General features: G+C 34.6%; 5 protein-coding genes across 5 annotated transcripts; 3 read left to right on the top strand and 2 right to left on the bottom strand.

Moving 5' to 3' along the window:
* The first annotated feature begins 4,908 nt into the window (after positions 1–4,908).
* On the top strand, positions 4,909–6,449 carry LOC105211812 (putative carbonic anhydrase 3). Its single transcript, XM_011183452.3, has 4 exons — positions 4,909–5,347; positions 5,422–5,574; positions 5,633–5,793; positions 5,859–6,449. Exons 1-4 carry the CDS (start codon positions 5,071–5,073, stop codon positions 6,339–6,341), a joined length of 1,074 nt encoding a protein of 357 aa, XP_011181754.1. The 5' UTR covers positions 4,909–5,070; the 3' UTR covers positions 6,342–6,449.
* Positions 6,450–12,133: 5,684 nt separating this feature from the next.
* LOC105211811 (carbonic anhydrase 2) lies at positions 12,134–15,096 on the top strand. The gene is made up of 3 exons (XM_011183451.3): positions 12,134–12,608; positions 12,685–12,821; positions 13,937–15,096. The coding sequence occupies exons 1-3, from the start codon at positions 12,134–12,136 to the stop codon at positions 14,075–14,077; spliced, it is 753 nt and encodes a 250-aa protein (XP_011181753.1). The 3' UTR covers positions 14,078–15,096.
* Positions 15,097–15,500: 404 nt separating this feature from the next.
* LOC105211810 (uncharacterized) lies at positions 15,501–18,124 on the top strand. The gene is made up of 2 exons (XM_011183450.3): positions 15,501–15,655; positions 15,771–18,124. Exon 2 carries the CDS (start codon positions 15,881–15,883, stop codon positions 17,897–17,899), a length of 2,019 nt encoding a protein of 672 aa, XP_011181752.2. The 5' UTR covers positions 15,501–15,655; positions 15,771–15,880; the 3' UTR covers positions 17,900–18,124.
* Positions 18,109–19,727, bottom strand: LOC105211809 (palmitoyl-protein thioesterase 1). Its single transcript, XM_011183449.3, has 6 exons — positions 19,484–19,727; positions 19,198–19,435; positions 18,973–19,131; positions 18,757–18,906; positions 18,566–18,692; positions 18,109–18,494 (listed from the first exon to the last, which is right to left on the bottom strand). The coding sequence occupies exons 1-6, from the start codon at positions 19,575–19,577 to the stop codon at positions 18,372–18,374; spliced, it is 891 nt and encodes a 296-aa protein (XP_011181751.2). The 5' UTR covers positions 19,578–19,727; the 3' UTR covers positions 18,109–18,371.
* Positions 19,728–20,002: 275 nt separating this feature from the next.
* Positions 20,003–23,798, bottom strand: LOC105211808 (retinal homeobox protein Rx). Its single transcript, XM_011183448.3, has 3 exons — positions 23,126–23,798; positions 20,746–20,860; positions 20,003–20,674 (listed from the first exon to the last, which is right to left on the bottom strand). Exons 1-3 carry the CDS (start codon positions 23,330–23,332, stop codon positions 20,103–20,105), a joined length of 894 nt encoding a protein of 297 aa, XP_011181750.2. The 5' UTR covers positions 23,333–23,798; the 3' UTR covers positions 20,003–20,102.
* Between the last annotated feature and the right edge of the window lie 714 nt (positions 23,799–24,512).

Genomic DNA, 24,512 nt, shown 5'->3' with positions numbered 1-24,512 from the left:
AAAACAATATATACGTAAAAACGTACACATCTTAATAAAATATTTATTTCATACTCTTTGTTAACTTATTTCAGCAAATTCTTTTCATTGCAATAAATAATACTTTTTTATCATTATTGAATGGCTAATTATAATGTAAATAAATTTTTAACAAAATAATAATTGTTTATCAAAAATTCTAGTTTCGTCAAGTTTTGCTACGTTACCAATGCAATCGTGCGCACTTTGCCAATTGTACAAAATTCTAGGTGGGAAATTGACAGATGACGGCGCAACAGTCAAAAATCGAATGTTGTCATTTTAAGATATAGTTTGCATAATAGTCCAATCGTCGGAGTGTGATTAATAAATGAATTGCTTCGAGTGTTTTTTTTTATTAAGTGAAATATATGTATGATATTAGAAACCGCTACTAAGTTACTACGTCGTATTAATTTACAAAATTTGTTGAAATAATTGTGAGAATAACTGGGAGAAACTGGAATTTTACATGCACTGCAGATAGAGGTCGAATTTAGTTTCGCATAAAAATTAGTGGCAAAATAGAGAATATAAGCAAATTGCGGCAACAACAAAATCAACAGGTAACTAAAAGTCCAAAGTTAAAAGCACAATATTAAAATGAGACGATTCGTCTTTTTGGGGATACTATTGTACATGTGATGTGTATGTGCATGCGCTATATAAGTACATACACACTAACATAGGAATTGCAAATGAATGTAGTTTGTATGGAATTTTACCATGCTCGCTTATGTGATAGGGTTTGTAGATACGTACTTATGGATGTGTGTACATATCGTACGATATACATTTATACATATAGATTGTGTTCGCAGTTGAAGTGAAAAAGTTTAGCCGGCTTATATGCACAAAAATAAACAAATTTAATTTAATAACACTAATAACAACGAACAATATTCAGTGATAGTTTATAATAATGTTATATATAAAATTTGTGTAGAAAAATATTAAACTTGTACATCGACAGTAAACTGAAATCTGTATTGTATAGACACACTGGTGTTCAAAAAAATGAATGTATGTAAATATGTATGTATGCCATTCATCTATGCAAAAACCGTTTCAACTCTCCACCGGTGACCCTGCACTTGTCGCAAATTTATTGATTAATTTCCGCTATTTCTATGTAGCATGTTATCTTTTTGGCCAAGTCAACAAACGCCGAAGTATCACACATTCTCGGCAGTCGGTCGATTTCACTTTGTGGCCGCCGAGTTTTTTTTGGTATTTGTTTTGTTCTCTTGATTTTCTATTATGTGCATATATATTTACATACATATATGTATGTATGTATGTAAAACACTTGCTTAGTTGCTACTTCAAATCAGTACGGCTTTTTAGTTCTACATAATACAATTTATTACTCTTATTAAAACTTTTTTTTAGAGGATAATAAGAATAATAACTGTGTATGTATGTGTATACTTGATGAAAGCCTTTTTTTGTTATTTATTTCCATTTCTAAAATCACCTGTGCACACATTTGGTGATTCAGTTAGATTGTGTATGGCGAAACATTTGGTTTATTGATTTTATATAAAAATATGTTCGTATATAAAGCGATACATGGTCATATTCTTGAAAAAAATATTTATTCGTAAAATGATTCCATTTTATTTCTTTATACCTTTTAAATTTTTATAGAAGCAACTAGAAGTCAGTATTGCTTATTTTTTTTCGTGTTTGCGTATATTATCAAACAACTTTTGTCCGTGAATTTCGTTTTTGTTTTGGTTTTTTTCAAAACTAGTTTAGAAAATCACGCGCTGTGCAAACAAGCGTATTTTGTCTAATACTTTGCAAATAATCTATACAAACACTATCACCATAGCTGTATTGAGTATTTGAAAGCAAACTTTTTTATTTTATTTTATTTTTCTGTGAGTCATTAGAGCTGGTGTAAAGTTAGCCAGATATGCACGTAGGCATTTGTAACTTCGGCGGGGCAGTAAAGCCATTGATGACATCCAACTTCTTTGCGCATAAATCGCAAGTTTGAGTGAAGTTGGATGAAATACCGGTCATTACATAACCCGGTGTAAATATTGTGCTAAAAGCCGGTAACAATCTTTAAAAACCAAAAATGCTGTTAAAATAAATAAAGTGTATCAGGTTTATTACACTATTTTTAATATGATGTTTGATGAACCTTAAGAACCAAATATTTATCTAAAAAAAAATGTAATCCGATTTTATTCGTAAAATACCGAATAAGCCATGTATTCGATTTGCATCCGCTTATCTTGTAATAGGCTATATAGAATAAAAAATCGCTATTAAAATAATAAATATTGTGCTCTTATTAATATTTTTAATTTATATTATCTCTTTTTTGATTTTAAATTTTTTTCGTGTGTGTTTCAAACATTTTTCTTTTTGCTATATTAACTAGATTCAACCTTATTATTCGAAATAATAACGTGCATGTCTAAAGATAAAACTTTAATGAATTTATTATTATAAATGTGATGACAGTTTCATATAAAAATATCCATATCACGGTTATTTTTGGTTTCAGTGACAATTGATCGATGTGCATTGTTTAGTTAAAATTTACCATCAAGATAAAAATAGCACTGCAGAAAATTATAATTTGCCATAAAAAGAATCTAAAATAATTTATTAAATCGAATCAAACTTTAATCAATTCCATAGAACTCACTTAAGTGGTCGCACACAAATTAAAGCGTGCATTTCATTTGTACGATGACAGCTCAATCAATTTATAAGCATATTTACCGGTTCAGGCCGTACGTGTTTAAACTGGAATGTGATAATTGAAAATGTCTGCAAAAATTGGCAGCCGCTAATGAACGATCAAAAAGTTGATTGATAACAGATTCCACAGTGCAAAGTCAATAATATACTTTTGTAGGTGCAAGTGATTTTTAAAATTTTTTTTTGTAATTCAAACCTTATATACATTTAAAAAAAATTAAATTAAAATTATACTTAAATTAAAAAATTTTAAATTTAAAATTTAATTCTATTTACTATTTATTTTAATTATTTTCGCAAAAATGTTGATAGAAATCAGCCACTCTTTTTGGCGCTATTTGCATATTCACATCACTTCACATTATCGCAAGTTTTTCACCTTTCCCCGCACTGATTAGTGTCTAAAAATAGCAAAAAAAAATAAAATTAATATTTTGGTTGTAATTGAATTATCGCCTGTATTGAAATATCATGTACCATAAATTTTTCAGACAGTCTGACTTGCATTTAAAAGCACATGCACACACACATACAGTTATGTTTGTTTATCGCCAGCACACATAAGTACACACGTTCCAAGGTACGAAAGTGAGCATATAAACACATATGCACTTATATGTACATACTTGGCATGGCGGGCGGAAGGCAGCTATCGAAATTTCGTCGTCGTCGTCGACGGTAGAGGAAAGTTTTGGAACGCACATACATATTTGCTTACGTGTGTTTGCACGTTATCGCCAAATATTTTGTCAATCATCAATGGCAATTTTAAGTGTGAAGCTTCTGGAATTGGCAGAGTGCGATGCGAAATAAAGAAAATATCATAGATATGTACGTTTGTCAGTGATTAAGTTAAACAAATTTTGATAAATTAATTTAGGCGTGATGTGCACACAAGTACTGTCCGCTGCTGCTTTGCTAATTGTATTATAAGTATTTTTGTCAAAAAATAATAAATTATTTAATTTTAGCACAAATTGATTGCTTTTTGATTTATCATTGTTAGCAGTGGTGAATGCGCACTTGAAACTGCCTGCAAGCTTTTTAAATTTGTTTTAAACAATTAAAGTCCGTCCGTCTCATGCACAAAGCTTTCAGTTTGACAGCACTCAGATAATTGCAAACATATTTACGTGAGTGTATGTATGTATGTTTACATAGGTGTATATGAAACCTTTCACATAATTGAAATTGATCGCAACAGGTTGATAATAAGCACACGTTTATGTATAAATAAATAAATAACAGCTGACGTAAATAAATACAATTCATATTAAATTATTTTTCTCTGAATTTTTAAAATTTACATTTTCCATTTGTAAAAAAAGAATAATATTTGAAGTGAAGAAGTTGTTATGTGCTTTTTTTAGTCTAGCTCTGATTAATTATTTTCCTTGATTAATATTTAGTTTTTGCATTTGCCATGAAATATAAATAATTTTTATAAATTGTAACTTTAAATGACGCCTGAAAAAAAAAATAATTAAAACTTTTTCACCTAACCTCAAAACTCAATCTCACTTTGTTTATTGATATTTTGTTTCAAATGTTGACTTTCAATGAAATCAAATCGTAATTGCTTCCAAACAAAAAAAAAATCCCCGTAAAAAATAAAATTAATTTGTGGTGATTGATGACTAACTATTTTCTGTTCTATATATAGGGGAGTGATAATTACACATTCACTTTTAATTAATAACAGTAGCAAGATCGTCGCTTCTGGCCTTTGTGCCGACACCGACTTGAAATTAAAGTTTGCTTTATTTCAAAGAATGTTATGTCAGCCAATATTCGCTGTAAACAAAAAACAGCTGTTCAATCATTTGACAGACATACAAATATGTTGCAAATAATAATTACAAGCAAATTATTTTTTATTTTTCTTTGCAATTAGAAATGCATTTAAACAATAATTGAAGTGAGTTGCAGTGTGTTGAATGGTTTCTAATACTTCGCATTGAATTGTTTTCGAGTGTTCTTAGTAATATTGAATACTAAAACGTAGCTATGAATGAATTAAGGCAGCAAATCTCTGTAGATTATCGTGGAATACAAAGCGATTTTGATTTTTCCATATCGTTTTTCAAACAACCCATGCCAATACACCTGCCACTCACATTTACTGTATGCAGTTCAAATATTCCCTCAAATTTTATAAAAAGAAATTGTTTTCAACTCATTTTATTTTTTTTACTGTCAAATCACTCAAATTGTTTTAAACCAAACGACAAACAATAAAAACCGTGTTATATATAAATACAAATCAAGTTAAGGATTAACTTTGAATCCTTACTATTCCAAGTTTAAATCGCATAATATAGTAACGCAATGGTAGAATGTTCGTTGTGCTCGTTGCTGAATTTTCTATTCAATTGCATCTACCATGTGATCAGTTGCGCTTTGGAGTACCCACTGGTGGTGATGGCGCTCAGTTTTCTAATCGCGTTGGTTTTCGTCACAAATATCTATACGGCCAAATTGATTTGTGATTTTCGTTGTCCGGGTCGTGGTGCCTCCGCAGGCGGTGGCAGTTGTGGCACGGCTGCAGGCGGTGGTGGTGGTGAATATAATAGTTCAATGAATTTTGATTATGGACCTGATAATGGTGAGTTGAGTTTTTGTAGCAATAAAGAAAATATAAACTTTCAACTTTTGCTTGAAAAACGCAAAACCCAAAAGGACCACACAATTGGCGTTGCTCAGATGCGAATCAATCGCCCATCAATATAATCGAAGAGAATGTGCAAAAATTTCCCATTCGTGAATTACTCTGCTGGAATCACTACGACGATTTGCCCAATGGCATTATGCTGGAGAATAACGGTCATACAGGTTGCGCAAACTACTTTAACACGTTTTGTTAATATCTTATAACAGAAATTCTTTGCAGTTGTGCTGCGCGCCTGCTTCTCGGGCAATACTCCAACTGTCAGTGGCGCTGATCTGCTGGCCTGTTACACTTTTGTTGAGTTGTGCTTCCGTTGGAGTCTGCTGAGCAATGATGGCTCAGAGCACATGCTGAATTATCGCAAATTTCCATTAGAACTACAGGTTATACTTCATTTGATAGTCGTTTATTCGTTTGCCTATACACCGGTGTTACTATATTCCTTTAGGCAATGCACCGCACCGGTCCAACTGGTGATTGCACATCCAGCTATGACCTGCTCATGGTTGGCTACTTCTTTGAGGTGTCAGCGAATAATCCTTATCTCGATCCGCTTGTGCAAAATTTACATCGTATACAGAAACCGGGTTCCAAAATCGAAATTCCACCATTTCCTCTCTCCTATCTACTCTATCAATTTCGTACTGGCTTCTACAGTTATGGCGGTTCGCTAACTGAGCCACCCTGCTACCAAGGTGCCGAATGGTTTCTCTTTCCCGAACCTTTGGCGATCAGCGAACGCCAGCTGAGTGAATTCCGTCAGTTACTCTCGAAGGACGGCAAAACACGCATTCTGCGCAATTCGCGTCCCGTTCAAAATATCAATTGCACACGTGTGGTGAACTTGAATCAGTATAATCCTATTGAAGCTTGCCAAATGGAGCCGCCCGTGTCTGAGGTACAATGTGAGGATGAGGAAAGTTTCGAATAGCATTGCTATTCTTAAATATGAAACATTCAGAATCTAATATAATATTAACTTGTATATTTGTAAATTTATTTTACGAAAATATATGCCGCGATACAGTTTATGTATAAATGAATTTGGTTTTTAATGGTGCTCATGGAGCTTAGTGGGTTTTTACTCGTTTATATGGTGTTTGTTGTTATTATTGTTATTATATATGAAAAGAAATTATCACCGACTTGATATTTTTTATTCGGATAAACATCGGAGCTCATTGGTTCGGTTATGAATGCCCGACTCTGGTGTGAACGGCCCTTCAATCGGTCACTACTACTACTATTTCCTTAGTTTCGGAATCGGAGGCATATATAAAACATATCGAGCCCGAAAAGTCGCAAACTAAACATAATAAAGTTTATTACGGCGTTTTAAAGTTCGTACATAATATTTAGTTTACACTAAGCTTTAGCTTTTGTTTTTGTAGATGATTTTTTGATAATTTTATTCCGTTATGTTCATATCTTATTATTTTTTATGCCGTATAACTCTCAAGTTTATTGCTTTCAGGTGGTGGTATATCTCGTTATTTTCATTATCTTTCAACTACTCGGGCTTAACTTCATCTATAATAGAGGTCAGCTGATTTTGAAATGTCGGAAGCATTTACGTGCGCACAGAAAAAAATGTTTATACTTTTTCTACTTAGATGATATTTGAGATAAATGATAAGAACTCAAGTGGAGTACATCTGTTCGCGTGAACACATGCAGCGTGTTGGGATTATTCAAGTTTACGAAGACTTAGAAATGTACTTTGCCTTTGATGCTTATCACCCGAAAGTGCTTTGGCCACCCCAAACTCGGTCATATGATGCAATTATAGTATTGTCATAAACAAATTTTTGTGATGTCTGAATAAGTCTAAATTGGCTTGTTAACTAGATTTGCTTTATTGGCACTCATTCACACTGATATAATTATTATTTATGCTGAGAAATTTTGGGTGTGATTTATAGTATTTGCCAATCTTTGCTGATAATTTGCGGAATATTGCGGAAATTTACCAAAAATAAGAATAAACCTTAGAAGTGCCAATATATTGCTTGCTTGCTTTGAATTGTAAATTGCGCAAAAGGTGTATATTTAGGTCTACGGAGTTCTACACTTATCATGTAGATGTTAATTATTTAACAAAATTATTCAAAATGCTTCCATTTAATTGAATTTGAAATAATTCCTGGAATGCCGTTGTACGCAGCAAAACAGGGGAAATAGTGAGCGCCATTTGACATTTCCTTTTGATCAGCAATTGTTACAGTGTTGCCAGTTGGACTTCCTAGCGGAAAACACATACAATTCATTATAATTCAAATCAACGTTGTTTGCGCCTACATTTTAGTAATAATTGCCAATTATTTATAATTAATTACTGTGAGTGAGTTGTTTCGTTGAAATTGCAATATAAAATTAGAAATTAACTAATTTACGAAAGTTGTAAAATTTATGACGGATGTCCGTAACGCCGTTGACGTTTAATTTCCTCAAAATTTTATATTAACCACCGGTACTCATTCATAATTTAAAAATAAATAATTTACTCATGCATACTTCTCATACCTCGTTGTTTCCTACTAAACCACTTTTATGTCAACTTGAATGAAATCATTTCAAATAAACCATAAAAGCGTATTATAAAGGGTGATTTTTTAAGAGCTTGATAACTTTTTAAAAAAAAAAAACGCATAAAATTTGCAAAATCTCATCGGTTCTTTATTTGAAACGTTAGATTGGTTCATGACATTTACTTTTTGAAGATAATTTCATTTAAATGTTGACCGCGGCTGCGTCTTAGGTGGTCCATTCGGAAAGTCCAATTTTGGGCAACTTTTTCGAGCATTTCGGCCGGAATAGCCCGAATTTCTTCGGAAATGTTGTCTTCCAAAGCTGGAATAGTTGCTGGCTTATTTCTGTAGACTTTAGACTTGACGTAGCCCCACAAAAAATAGTCTAAAGGCGTTAAATCGCATGATCTTGGTGGCCAACTTACGGGTCCATTTCTTGAGATGAATTGTTCTCCGAAGTTTTCCCTCAAAATGGCCATAGAATCGCGAGCTGTGTGGCATGTAGCGCCATCTTGTTGAAACCACATGTCAACCAAGTTCAGTTCTTCCATTTTTGGCAACAAAAAGTTTGTTAGCATCGAACGATAGCGATCGCCATTCACCGTAACGTTGCGTCCAACAGCATCTTTGAAAAAATACGGTCCAATGATTCCACCAGCGTACAAACCACACCAAACAGTGCATTTTTCGGGATGCATGGGCAGTTCTTGAACGGCTTCTGGTTGCTCTTCACCCCAAATGCGGCAATTTTGCTTATTTACGTAGCCATTCAACCAGAAATGAGCCTCATCGCTGAACAAAATTTGTCGATAAACACATTTCGAACCGAACACTGATTTTGGTAATAAAATTCAATGATTTGCAAGCGTTGCTCGTTAGTAAGTCTATTCATGATGAAATGTCAAAGCATACTGAGCATCTTTCTCTTTGACACCATGTCTGAAATCCCACGTGATCTGTCAAATACTAATGCATGAAAATCCTAACCTCAAAAAAATCACCCGTTAGTATATTACACAGAGCGCACACGCAATGATTGCCAAAGCTTATCAGCTTATCATTTAAATAAGATAATTGCGGTATTTGTTGATATACAGCTGAGTGTAAGGTCTGCTGCGCGATAAGCGCCTCGCTTCTACTTGGTACAATGGCACATGGCACTTGGTGCAAATTCAATGCCAATAATACAAACAAATAAATGTCATCCATCACTGCCTGCCGTTCGTTAAATAATTAACTGCAAGAAAAAAGTGTTGTGAACCTTAAAATTGCTCACTTAGTTGTGTACATTCGTGTTTGGAGCGTTTGAGTGAACGTTCGTGCAAATCGTAGTTGCGTCCGACCAGCTGGTGGCGGTGATTTTGTAAATAGTCCAGACAAAAAGTGCAACGCCAGTCTCACACAGGCAAATGCTTTTGTGTGTGCGCTTGCAACAGACAACTAGGTGAATAATTTAATGTGCATTAAATATTAAAAAAAACGACACCCTTGTGTGAAATCGTGAGTGTTTTGCGCTGGTACGAGTATCAATTTGAATTACTAATAAAAACTACACCAAACGGCACTTACTTTGCCGGTTTGCGCGAGACAACTCGCATTTTCAATGAGACATTTTATTGTCTTATTTTCGATCTAACCTTTATGCAATACACGTTGTTTATGCAACATTGTGACATTGACGCGGCGCGTGTCTGTCTGTGTCTGTGGCGCGGAATCATCAGGTGTTTTTCATTCCACAGTTGCCGGTTTGACGTGCTTGTTGGCGCATTGCAATTTGGCGCATTGCTCGTGGCGTTGTAAATACATACATACTTGGTATGCATTTATTGTTGTTGTTGTACTGCATAGTTATTAAAAATCGATAAATTGTTTTTAATTGAAAGTAAGAAATGCAAATTTTCTTCAGAGAACTACACAAAAAATCTTGTATAATTTTAGTGCTCTTTGACACACGTTAATGTTACGTATACGTAGTGTACGTAATAAGTCCGTTGTTTGCCTTTTGGCATTGCGTCGTTTGGTGATATGAATGCAAATTTTTATTTTAGTCAACCTCGTATAATGTAATATAAATATACGCATTTATCTGCTGACTAAAAAATATACAACTTATCAGATCAACAGGAAGACCTTACAATTAACGCTTTTTATCTAATTAACTTCCGTGTTATCTTTTTTGTTACTAAACACAAAAAATAAAAACAATGAACTATAGTTGATATGAAAGAAATGAGACTGTGCGTGATTACTAGCACAAGAGTCTATTCTAGCTTATAAGTACATCAAATTTCAAATATAACTGAGAAGAAAGCATTAAGGAGATAAATAATATCAAATTCATGCTGATAAAATTAAAATATTACTGTGTAAAATCAAAATATATTAAAATTATTTGCAAGCATATTTAAATTAAATTAAACTAAAAATAAATTTAAATATTTAAAAACAATTTTTTGTTATGAATTTTAATACAATCTTATAATCACAATCAAATTATTCTCGAAAGGGTATCAATTTTCGGCGAATTGAAAAATAGAAACACCAAACTGACAGTTTCGTCTAATAAACAACAATGACAATCAGCTGTTTGTAAATTTATGTTCCTGTTTTAAATATCTTAATATTGCGAACGAAAAATTAAAATTTATAAGAGAAAAATATTCTGCAACCGCACACCTTTGAGAGGCCCTTCAGCCGTTCTAAATATAAACAATGTTTATTCAAGCAGCAAAAGAGTTATGACTAATAACATTTGAAATGATTTAAACACACCTATGCAAGTGACATAAGAGATGTAATCATTGCATTGCTTAGTATAATGCTACTAGCACTTAAATTATCTTGACTTTACCCAACAAACACGCAGCGTGACGCCAACTCACGTGCCATACTAGTAGAACTAGATAACTATGGCTAGATAAATGAAAAATGCAAAAACCTTGTCTGTCATATTGTGCGTCATTTTCTAAGCAAATAACCATAATGACAGATAATAGAATTTAATATTTTATTACCTTTTTAATGCGGTTGTAATCAAAAAACGCTTAAAAAGTAAGCATATAATCTTTCCAACAGGCGGACACAAAAAAATATGTGCATTTGTGCATGTGAGTGTATATTTGCACTTTTATATAGTATATTTAATTTACTCAATTATTACAGACAATCATTGTTATTGTCTCTTCAAAAAAAAAACTGATATTTGCCAATAGATTACTGGAACACGCCTGTGGGAAGTACATACATAGATATGTATATACTAGACTATATACTAAAGAGCGTGATCTAAAGTTAATACTAGTTGGTAAATACAAACACGACGCGCCTTGGACTCTGTCTGCTCGGCATTTACTGCCACTGTTGTACGTGTAAACATAGTTATAGTGAATGAATTTATAATAGCACTTCACTTGAGCAATTCAAATGATAAACGAGCTATCAGCGAGCAACGTGCACATAAATACAAATTTAATTGTGGAAGTAGCGCCGCCAAAGGTACGGGCGATTTGTCACGCCACGTCACGTAAATGCCCTGACCACTTTCTATACGGTGTTACCTTACTTTAGGGCAACTTAGCGGTGGCAGCGCACAATAAAATGCCAATCAAGTGTATTGTTAGTTGTAATTGTCAACGCGTGCACACACACACACATACAAACACTTGATAAGTGAAGAGTCGATGTAAATAAATACAAAAATAAACATTACGTGACACGAATTGTGCATAAATAAACAAAAGAACCTCGCAAGCCGGTATTTGTAATAAGATAATAAACAAATATATATTTTATATCAAATTGCTATTTATTATTATTAAAAATTATTTATTTCATCGAATTTTTCTCTGTAATTCCATTGCAGTTCTCGACTTCTTACAATTGATACTTCCTTTGTGAACGTGTGATCAATAAAATTCGCCATCACGACGCAGTACGCACTTTTAACCGTTAAGCACATTATTTGTGTCTACAAGGTGAAGAAAAAATTCAGCGAACCCGTCAATAATACGTAGACTACATTCGCGACCCCAAGCATACTATTATATAGAGGAGAAACCACACAGCGTCCAGTCACAACTAGTCATAGCCGCATACGCCGTGTAGTACCTATAGGCACAGCAACGACGCTTTAACACACGCAACACACACAAACACCAAATTAAATAGACGCCTAAGCAACACACACACACCCAAAATGCCCGTGCAATCTCCTATTGCAATCAGCAATCGCGCTATTGAACATATCGACGATGTGGATCCGCTGGAATACCACGGTCATTGGGAGCCAGTGGGCATTGCACGCGTACAAAACACCGGCACTTCGGCGATGGTGACATTCGCCAAACGCCAACAACAGCCGTACATTAAGGGCGGTTGCTTGCATGACAACAAATATATATTTGAGCAGCTGCATTTCCATTGGGCCGACACGGACGAGTCGGGCTGTGAGCACACGCTGGAGGGTGTGAAGTACTCGATGGAGGCGCATGCCGTACACTACAATGCCAAGTACAAGAATTTTGCTGAGGCCAAAAATAAACCGGACGGTTTGGCGGTGGTGGCGTTCTTCATACAGGCGTGCGGTGGCAAGGATTGCCCTGAGTTTAAGAAGATCACTGAAGGCATACGCATTGTGCAGAAGATAAATACGAACGCATCGCTAGATTCGGGTTAGTGGCGTACATTTTATTCGTTTATTTGAATTGTTGTTGCTAATTGTTGTATTGTTTTTTGTTGTTTTCACAGATTGCTTATCCTGGATTGGTTTGCAGGAGCTAAGCAAACATTATTACACATACAAGGGTTCGTTGACTACGGCGCCGTACTTTGAGAGCGTCACTTGGATCATCTATCGTACGCCGATATACGTCTCCAAGGGACAGGTGAGCATGTTGAATTGTTGTTGGTCATTGGTTTTCATTGAAGTTTCTTTGACAAAAGAAATCATTTCAAAATTTCGAAATTCTAACCAAATTTACATTTATAAATTTTTACATTTCGAATTTTTGAAATACTAACGTAATTAATTTTTTTTAATTTTTACATTTCGAATTTTCGAAATTCTAACTGAATTACATTTTCTTTTTAAATTTTTGCATTTCGAATTTTTGAAAATCCAACCTAATTAACTTTTTCTTTTTAAATTTTTACACTTCGAATTTTCGAAAATCTTATCTAATTAAAATTCCAATTTTAAATTTTTACATTTCGAATTTTCGAAATTCTATCCTATTTAATTTTTACATTTCGAATTTTCGAAATTCTAACCGAATTACATTTTTTTTAATTTTTACATTTCGAATTTTCGAAATCTAACCTAATTAAATTTTTCTTTTTAAATTTTTACATTTCGAATTTTCGAAAATCCAACATAATTAAATTAACAATTATAAATTTTTACACTTCGATAGTCTAATCTAATTCCGTTATATATTTTTAAATTTTTTCATTTCGAACTTTCGAAATTCTAACCGAATTACATTTTTTTTAATTTTTACATTTCGAATTTTCGAAATCTAAACTAATTAAATTTACAATTTTAAATTTTTACATTTCGAATTTTCGAAATTCTATCCTATTTAATTTTTACATTTCGAATTTTCGAAATTCTAACCGAATTACATTTTTTTTAATTTTTACATTTCGAATTTTCGAAATCTAACCTAATTAAATTTTTCTTTTTAAATTTTTACATTTCGAATTTTCGAAAATCCAACATAATTAAATTAACAATTATAAATTTTTACACTTCGATAGTCTAATCTAATTCCGTTATATATTTTTAAATTTTTTCATTTCGAACTTTCGAAATTCTAACCGAATTACATTTTTTTTAATTTTTTCATTTCGAATTTTCGAAATTCTACCGTAATTAAATTTACAATTTTAAATTTTTACACTTCGATAGTCTAATCTATATATCTTTATATTTTTAAATTTTTACATTTCGCATTTTCGAAATTCTAACCTTTTCCGAATTGCTTCATACATTTTCCAGGTGCAAGTATTTCGCGATTTACAGTCATGTCCAAAGGATGAAAGCAAGAAGATTGTGAACAATTATCGTGAAATCCAACAGCCACACAAAGATCCGGAAATCTACTTCGCGCGCAATGCCAAACCAAAGTCGAAATTATGATCTGTTGCTGGGCAACACGATTAGAATGGACAAACATGAACACACACACACGCACCTAACACAAACAACCGACAAAGCAACTGGAATTGATGAAGTGTAAACTGAACATACACACAGCTTAGAAAGTCACTGCTCACGCAAATATAATTTTACTATGCATGCATGCATGTTGTAGTTGCAGTTAGGTTGGCACCACTATGTACATCCACGCGAATGTACAACCACCGACGCACTGGACTACCCAACGCACCTCGTATCACTCAGTCATATGTATTTTATTGAACACATTGTCATATACATACATACATACACACTAATAACATATTTGTAGTATGATTGCCTTCATATAACTGAAAAATAGCAAGCGACGAGTATGTAAATGCTAAAACATCCGCAAAGGCAGCATGCAGAATGCTTATGAATTATCGTTTACCGGTTGTTGTGTAACTGTGCATTCCTCTTTTCTTATTAATACATTTTATGTGATTTATTGTTGCGAGACGACAAGGCGCTCATCGTGTGTGCTATCTCCGGGTATTACTTACCTCTAACTCTTAAAATACTGATACAACTTTCCTAAATAATAGTATATGCTACTTTTATTTAATTTTTATTATATTTATATATACATATAACTTGTGTAGGGTCTACATATATAACACATATACATACTTATATATGTATATGTAAGAGCAAGCAAAAGGGTCTAAAAAACAAGAAAACAAAAAAACACAAAACACATTCCTCATAGTTAAGGATTTGCAATATGGAATTTTGTTAGAATTAAATATTTGTTTTATGAAATGTATGTGTATGTTTGACATACCGTTTTTATCACTGTTTGTATGTATTGTATAAAGCTTGTTACGAGGAATTGTCATATTTTTATATTCTAAAGACAAAGAGCAAATGATTTGTGCCGTTAGTACATAAATACATATATATTTCCAAGAAATATAAATAAATGCAAAGGAAAATATTTAATAATATATATTAATACATATATATATATGTAAAAATTGGTGTATTTTTTGGTGTCTTATGAAAGTGAAGTTATATTTTTCATTTCCAAAATTGGTATACCCAAACAGCTCATGGGTTCCTATTAGTTTGACTGTAGACCTGGAAAATCATCAACTGATCGCTAAAACCTTTTCAAAATACGGAAGAGTAAGAGTTTGGCATATCTACCAACTATGTTGTGGCTTATAAAACCATTTTGAAGGTTCTTATGAAGATCTCTTTCAGTGTGTTATGCTCTTAAGCATAGTATAAAGATTTATAAAATAATATTGGATAAAACCAGCAACTCTTCTATAATTTTAAAACTCACCACAGCAACAACAACATAAAAGGAGGTGTATTAAGAACTCAGTCACTTTTGGTACAGCAACTACAATATTGAACTGATCGATAACTGAAAGAACTATAAAAAAAACGAAATCTAATTTATTGTGCATTTACAACCGAGTGCCATCGCCATTGAAATTCGTCGATTTATTTGAAAATTACTTTACATTGTGACTGTATTATTAAGACATTTTCTTTTATCATCGACTACCTCCTTTCATGCAAAAAGTAAGCATTTGAGGTTTTAACTTTTTCACGTTTAAAATACCCATATATAAACTAATTCATCGGCATTTATATCAAATATTTAAGTTAATTGAAAAATTTTTGCTGGTATTTTTAGGATTTTTTAGCGCAAAGACAATAAATAAAATAAATTTGCTTAATAATTAACAATAACAACAAACATAAACTAGTCATCGAAAATAGAAAAAGCAAAAGCGTAATACCCAAATGGAGGTCAACAGCTTTATCAATGCCTTTTCGCCGCCCTCCTCGATGTCCACTGACCATCCCGAACAGCAAGGCGAGCATCCGGGCATGTTCGTGCACAATCGACGCATAGTTTTGGAGTTGGTCAACAAAATATTCGATAATAAACGTGGCAATGTGGAGCTATCCTCATCACATTGCTCCAGCTTGGCGAAGAAGCCCTCTGTATACAGCTATGACAATCGTCTGAAATACTGGAAGGATATGTTGGAGCAGCGTAAACTGGTGCAGGCGAATATACAGGAGAAAACGGGTAAAGCGCCGGCTCAGGTGCTCTTCAATCGCGCCGTCACCGTTGATGAACGTGACAAACAGACGGTGCGTCGTTTGTTGGATTACGCGGAACGCTTGAATCCGTTGACTATATTGCACAGACAGGAAGGCATATTGCCGGAATATATTGACTGTAGTAGGTGTCAGCATGTGCATGCACTACATGAGACCTTGCCGAAGGCGGAGCGTGACGGCGAGAAAATAGTTGAGATTGCCGGCTTGCCGTTGGTAACCAAGGAAGAGCAGTTGGGCAAACCGAGAGAACAGGGCGCACACAAAAAGTCCGATTGGTTAAGGTCGAAGGTGTTGGAGGAGCGTATTGAGGGCAAACGCGAGGATATCGAACGCGTGATTGAATTCTATCCGGACATTGATAAACTGCAGATTGTCGGCGAGAGTTTTGACAAGATGCATACGTTGCGGCACAATGCAGACATACAATATATAGGTGAAGAGAAGATACATACAATCTCACAAGACTCGTCGATTTGCGAACCAACTGCGCAGGCAGCAGCTATTGTCGAGCCAACGCCACAACCCGATTACAGTGTGCGTATTAACGAACACATTTTCCTACTAACCGAAAAGCGTAGCTCCAAATATGTAGAGCTGGAGGTGCGTTTCGAATGCGAACCCTTCGAGAAAGTTGTCAAGCGCGTTTTACATCTAGAAAATTTAGGCAAGCGTGTATTGAGTTGCGAATGGGTACATCGTCCATATTTTGATAAAAACGCCAACCTACTAAAAGCCTACGACGACGAATTCATCTTTCAGCATAAACCATTTCGCCTGACATCGGGCGAGACCATGGATGTGGTGGTGCAGTTTCAGCCACGACGCGCAGACATCACGAAACAGAAGTGGATGCTTAAAATCGATCCACAATTCTTCTGTCGCAAAGTGGATGCGGTTGTGGTGCGTTTGAGTGGTAAGTGCAAGCCGGCGCCGGAGTATATTGCCAAAATACGCGCTGTACAAACGGAGGTCTTGAACAAATCGAACACGAAGATGGTGCGCCAGATCACCACACGCCTCGCCTCACTCACACCGCTGATTAAGCTGCCCGAAGTGATTTGTCCTTATAAGCGTACATTAACCGAACTGGAGCTATTCGAGTTCTACAATCCCGGCTATCGCTGCGAACGCTATCACGACATACAACTGCTCAAAGGGTTGTATCAGCGTTTGAAGAAACCACGCGAACCCGCTTGGGATTTGAGTATTGAAACATTGAAAGCCCTTATCTTACGGCAAGAGAGCCCGGATAAGCGTGCTTTGTACTTTGTGGAGATGATTAGTCTTTTGGAGGAGATGCGCGGTAGACCGCCCATAGAATTCGATGAACGAATACTCGACAATACCGAACGTGAGCGCACGTGTTATGTGTATGTGCGTGGCATTATTTCGACGGGTATCGATGAGTGGGAAGAGTTGACGCTCACCATCGAGGAGGCCTTCTTGAAGGTGGCTTGGAAGGAGTATATAGAAAATTATTCCAACACGCCAGGCGAGGGTGCTGGTGGCGATGCTGAACATATAGAGGTGCTGCTCAATGAATTCGATGAGGAAGAACTCAAAGTGTGGCTGGCTAAAGAGTTGCGTCATCGCAAAGCGTTCCGCGACACGCTCTACATGCAAACCTACACGCATTTGTGCAATTTCATCGAGGACATTGTCTCAGTTATAGAGAGCACAGACATCGTTTAAGCAGCTACTTCTTTTTTCTTGTGTGGACTCAAGCTTAATATCCAAATAATTCGGTGATTAACTATTCGATTATGACGCAAATGCATATTTGGGTATCGGTTTAAATGATACTTATGTGCAGACCAGAGATTCCACTTTTGCAATAATTTTTGTATATTTTACTTGTATATACACGTACATACATACATATTAAATAAAAATAGGGTAAATTCTCATTTCAATTTATATTATTATTTTCTTATTGCTTTTTGGAGTATTATGCATACATAGGTGTGCTTTACAAACATACAGTTAATATTACAATAATTTTCCATGAATGAATGTATATTAGTTAATTACTTTAAAACATATCATTTGGTATTCATCACAAAGTAGCTCAAGAATTCGTCGTCGTGGAGTATTTTAGAATTTTATTTATAAAAATTATTATAAATTCGAAATTAGAGATCAATTTGCTTGATATCTCGTTAATTTAGTTCTTGGCAAGTTGTGTTATAATATTTTCAATAAACCATTTGCTTGTCATTTGCAAGTGATCGCCTTCAACTGACAAATATATGAGTCTGCCTGTATTGTCCAATTGATCGAGGCCAAGCTGAAAAAATAAAAATAAATAAATATATAATAGTTAAATTAATTAAGTCAGTTAACTGTTTATGAGCTTACATCTTCAAATACGGGACTTTCTTTTAGCGGACGTATAACTGTATCCTGTCCAGGACTGTAGAAACCGAACCATTGCGATTCCTTGGGTTGCACGATGGTGTCATTCAAGAACATAACCATAACAAATCTATAAATACAAAAAAAAATAGTTATATATTTTCACTAACAAAGTAGATTGATTAAATACACACTTCTCGAGTTTACTTAAATTGTCTATATAAGTTTGATTGATAAACACTTCATTGTTTATGTTTGAAAGAAATGAACTCTTCTGGCGATATTCCTCTTCATGCAATGGATCATGCCAATATGTAGCCTGCACTAAATCACGTTGTAGCCATCTGAGGAAAGGAAATGAAAACTCAATTTCGAGCATTGATTTTACACAAAATTATAAAAAAACTTACTCTTTATAAGCAGCGCGATGCAATAATTTACGCAAGTGTTCACAAGTCGAGCTTGTCAGTGAGGGACATTTTGGTAAACCGAAGACACCTTGGTGCTGTCCCCCTATTGTTATGAGTGTTTTCATAGGCGGCGTGGAGCAACGTTGAGCCACTGCACGGCTGCAAAACATCAATTTCAAAATAATTATATTATATATATGTAGAAATGCATTTCTTTGCGCTTACAGAAATTGACCACCTTGTGAAAAGCCGATTGCATTATAACCATTTGTTAGTTGCACATCTTTGGCCAGCTGGTCACACACATAACGCACCTGATCGTCGGGATGTATGAAGAATCCACTTTCATAATCCAACGCAATATTGCCACCAATTTTTAATGACCGCACGTATGTGCCATTTGTTTCCACTTCAATCAGTTTCTTTATGGCACCCAAGCTGAAGGGTAGGCAGCAAGTATCACCTAGAAATTTAACTTGAGTACAGTTTGCTTTGGAAGCACTCCACTTACCCATTCCATGCCAAAGTACAACTGGTAATGTATTGGAAGCAGCTTGAATGCTATAGCTGTATAATAGAATTATCAAGGTTTTTATTAGAAGCATTATTTTCAATTATATTCTTCGAGTATTCCAAAGTTCTCCGCACTATTTGCTCAAGTTATAATTATAATTATGCGGTAATTCACCGATTCGTCTATATTATAATGGACTTATTAAATTGCAACAAAGAAATTGAGATTAATCACAGCTGTAGGTATTTGTTTATAAACAATCCGTAGGGTTGCATTTTCTTGGCGTATTTTACATTAGATTTTACTATTACAACTCTAGCTGATTTTAACGCTTATAAGTTTTAAAAAACACAAAGATTTTAGAGAGAAACTATGTTTTAATTATTTTTTCACTATTAAAGTATATATTAAAGAAAAATATAATTTCATTAAAAAATGGAGTTCCTGTTTCTGTGTTTCAGGAAATAAAGGTGAATTCAAGGTTAAATAAAAAGGCTTATATAGTTGCATACGTCGTGACTTTTTATTTATTTACATATGTGTGTGTATGTACCTAAGTGTAGCGGAAGTACTGTCTCTTATTCATAAGGATTTACAATCAAATTCCAATTTAAAACTAATGTACACCATTAGGCGCAGCGTTTGTACCGATCGGTTGTTGTTGTTGTGATTGTTGTAGCAAATGTTGTTTATTACTCGAGAAATCTATACAAGAACCTGACGTTAAATCGATCTCTTCAGAATCGGAATCATCGGAACCCTCATCCGAACCGTGAGCTAAAGCATTGGCCATAGCACTCGGATCCGCGCCCAAACCATTCATATTCATGTGAGCCTGCAATGCATTGCCGAGCCCATGGCCATGATGTTCTTTGTACAGTTTTAACTCAGTATAGGTCTTCTCGCAGCCATTGGGCATTTTGCCATTTGCAGCGTCACTTTTTGTCTTATCCATTTGGTCTGTGTCCAACTTTTGTGTTTGCTGCTGTTGTTGTTGTTGAAATGCGGGATGCATCATTGTGAAATCGCTGGGCATGGATTGTCCATTAGCCGAGAGCATTGATTCGGGTGATGTTAGATGGCCTCCGTCTTTCGTTTGGCCGCCACTGGAGAGGTTTTCCGCTGTCATTTCCGTTGGTGAGGCGCCATTCATTGCAGCCGCGCCGGGTATTCGGGGCACGCGATCGCCTGAATGGTTGTTGGAAAGCGTAAAAGTTGTTTGTAATTAAATGATTTTGGGGTTTATGAAATGTTGGTACCTGCCGCTATAACAGTGGGCGTGCCCAAACTCAAGCAACGCATCCGCCAGGCATCTTGTAAAAGTTGTAGACGAGCCTGTTTTCGCCATTTGGCTCTCCGATTTTGGAACCACACCTATTTAAGTAGAACATAATTATTAGTTAGCAAATGCTCGACAATATATACATAATTTCTTCTATATTGGGTATAATTATAATGATTGACACAGGAATTAAGAGCAAACGTGGTAAACTATCGATTTTCACAAGCGGTTTTGATTCATTAGGATAGAATGACAGGAATTGCACTCGGATTTATTAAGAAAACATTCTAAGTAACAGAATTAAGACACAACTGCTAATTTCCGGTAGAGTGTCTTTTAAGTTCGTTTCAATCTTCACGTCTTATTTAATTTAATGTTATGGACAAGAATTTAGCTTTATTATAAGGGATTGACATTATGTTTCAAAATTTATTTCTAGCAAGTGGCCGCCACGGCTTCCTCGCATAAATTCAAACCGAGATGCCCTATTTTCAACCACTTGGCAGCAACTGGTGACGTAGGTAAGCAATAAACGTTGGTCCGAGGTAAGTCTGTTCATTAAACTGTACAATACTCGGTTGGTTTTGGACCAAAATTCATTCATATAAATGTATGAAAATGTATATTAATTCATATTTCGGATTTCTTAGTAACTATATCCCGTAATTAATAATACAGTGGAACTTCGCTAACTCGAATCACCATAATCCACAAAAAATTCGAGTTAGAGAGACTTCCCCTCCAATATCGCTTCCATACGATATAGAGGGATTCTTTTAAAATTCTGCCTCGATAGTAAAATTTTAAATTTTGTATTATGACCTGGTCGAAAAGTTCGATTTATGGAAGGAAATTTTAAAGAAATTTGACTTCTATTGCCAATTAAAAAATTCGAGTTATAGAAGTTCGAGTTATGGAAGTTCCACTATATTTGTTTTTAGAAGTAATTTTTTCGAACTTCAAATCCAAATATTTCGATTGTGGAGGCTAACTTCGCAAATCGAAGAATACAATTTTTTCTCAATCTCCAGGAATAATTAGTTTGGTCCAATACCCAGAAAAAAGTAAATAAAGTAAGTAAGGCAAACTGAGTATAAATCAAGCAACAGCTGTCAAAAAGACAGAACTCAAAAAAAGTATTGTCTCATTGAAAAAAATCACTTTAGACTTTTATTAAAAGAAATTTGAATTGTTCCAATTTTTAATTTTTTTAAGGTGCCGTTCATCCCCTGGATAATTTATGTTATTTTAATATTATAATAAAGGTGTTTTAGTAATTTTGAGAATTTTTTACTGTCCATGTTCAGGTCGTTACCGAGTGTCCTTTTAAGGACCGTTGTTTTCAATCTTTACTGAGATTACTGAAAAAAAATATGACCGCAAAAATGTAAACACCAGTTAATGTATGTAAACAGATTCAAATGTTCATAATTATTGACGTTTTTACACTTGGGTCGCTCCTGATTGTGTTGGGATCAGGCTTGGTACATACAAGCTACCGTACTTACAGGATTAAAAAAACATAAAATTTTGATTTCCCTGAGTTTTTCGTACATTTTTGAATTCTGAGTTCGGTATTGAGTTTTCGATCCCTTCTGTCTTTTATGTCTTGTAAGTATGCAGTAATATTCCTTTAAAATCGATATATTTGAGCAGTTTGAGAACTTTCAGTACATATATTGTCCAATAACAGTGCTTTCATATTAATCTCAAAGAACGAACGAGAAATTTTAATTAGATATTGTGCTTTTGATTTCAGGTTCAAATATAATACTTTACACATATTTAAATTAAATGAGAAACCATCTATTCCACATTTTTTATTTTAGAATAAATTGGATAGATTTTTCCAGCTATGTAATTATGTATTACAGTTATTAGTTATGTAATTAAAAATAGAACAAAAGAAAGAAACGGATTTAAAAATAATCATTACTTTCAATCAAAAATTTAAGATTACTTCATTTAAGAAAAGTAAAATTTATTTTCTGAATAAATGGAAGAATTTGTTGGATTGAACGGCAATATATTTTCACCAACAAATTTAGAAAACAGTAAAAACAGTATTTACAACTTTTATAGTATAGTTTAGTATAATTTATTTCAAGACCCCTAATTGTGTGATATTGCTGAATAAAAGCTTATTCAAATATATTATTTGAATGGTAGAAAATTTAGAATTCGACACAATCCTTCCATTTAAACGCCTTTATTCCTTAAAATCACTTTTTCATTTTTAAAATTAGTAAAGCACTATTTTTTGCGCTAATTGAGGAGAGATATATTTTAGCACATTGACGGTTCATTTTTCACATTTATTAATTATTTTTTAATTAAAAATCCATGCGGTGCTTCACCTGAACACGCGCTTCGCTTAAACTGATCCGCAGCGCCACTTCCTCGCGTAGAAACACATCGGGATAGTGAGTTTTCTGGAAGAGCGCCTCGAGCTCCTGCAATTGCTGAGGTGTAAAAGTTGTGCGATTGCGACGTTGACGCCGTCGACCAAACATATACTCCGTTAAGAGATCGCCCGGTAGAGGTGACAGAAATGGACCGGCCATTTTTCAAATTTCCGAAATTTTAATTAATTTTACACTTTTATACAAATTTAAAACGCGCCTAAATAATGCAGCCTAAGCGAGTTGTACCGATTTGAGAACGGTTGATTTAGCTGTTCTGCGCGTTGATGTTGCCGCCAGGACGTTCACGCGTTGACTGTGCGCATCCTTAGCCATTGTATGGCTTTTATTATTGCATCGCCGTTTACCACTAATGTGTCCTTTATAGGCGCTCATTTGCAATCGCAGTACGCATTCTCCGAAGTCAGTCGAATGGTTGTCTTTGAGTGAGTGTGGTGGGTGAGCATGCGATTGATGCATTGTGGTAGAATGGTGGGTGGTGGCGGCAAATGCAATAGGCGTGGAGATAATTAGGTGTGTGTTAACATGTATGAATGCTTACAGGATTTACAATTCTTTTAGGCGACGAAGCTTACGCATGAATTTTATGCTCACTTATTGTTACTCTCTCTCTAGTCTCTCTAATCGCTGGTGTATAAAAAAAAATCTCTCTAAGGATTTTATTAGTTTTATCTTGCAATATTGTTCTCTCACAGGCGAAGGGATATAAAGGACCATAATATAACATTTATAATATCGGTATAACACTCTGAACCCGAACCCAGTTTCAAAATAATATAAATATTTGGTAAAAATGGCCCTCTGTCGCCACGGCATGGAAACCCTCCTGGCATGCTTTTATAGTAAAGCTTCTTATTTTGTTATTACTTATAAACCATCTCAAAGGTCCGATAGCGGTTAAAAATTCTAAAATTCGTTCATAAAATAACGGTCCAGTCTATAGATATAGAGACGAAATTTCGTTTGTTAAAAGCTCACACTTCGTTGCTTGTTCATGAAGTCTTGGCCAAAAACAATACTGTAACGATATTCCAGCCTCCATCACCAGACATGGCTCCGTGTGACTTTTTCCTATATTGCAAAAATAAAGAGAACCTTAAAGGGCCATCGTTTTCGAAGCATACTAGAAATCGCTGGAAGACCTGAGGATTGGAAGAACCGCTGGCATGAGTGCCTAATATAGAATGTCCCCATTCTTGAAGGCGACAACTTTAATGTAGACAAATGAATATTTTTTTTTTTTTCAAAATAGGAAAATTTTTTGAACACACTTCGTAGGTTTAAATTCCATTTCATTAGACCAACTTTAACTTGTTATACC

Source organism: Zeugodacus cucurbitae, chromosome 5 (assembly GCF_028554725.1).
Source record: "Zeugodacus cucurbitae isolate PBARC_wt_2022May chromosome 5, idZeuCucr1.2, whole genome shotgun sequence".
Taxonomy (NCBI): domain Eukaryota; kingdom Metazoa; phylum Arthropoda; class Insecta; order Diptera; family Tephritidae; genus Zeugodacus; species Zeugodacus cucurbitae.
This window is presented reverse-complemented; position numbering and strand designations above follow the sequence as displayed.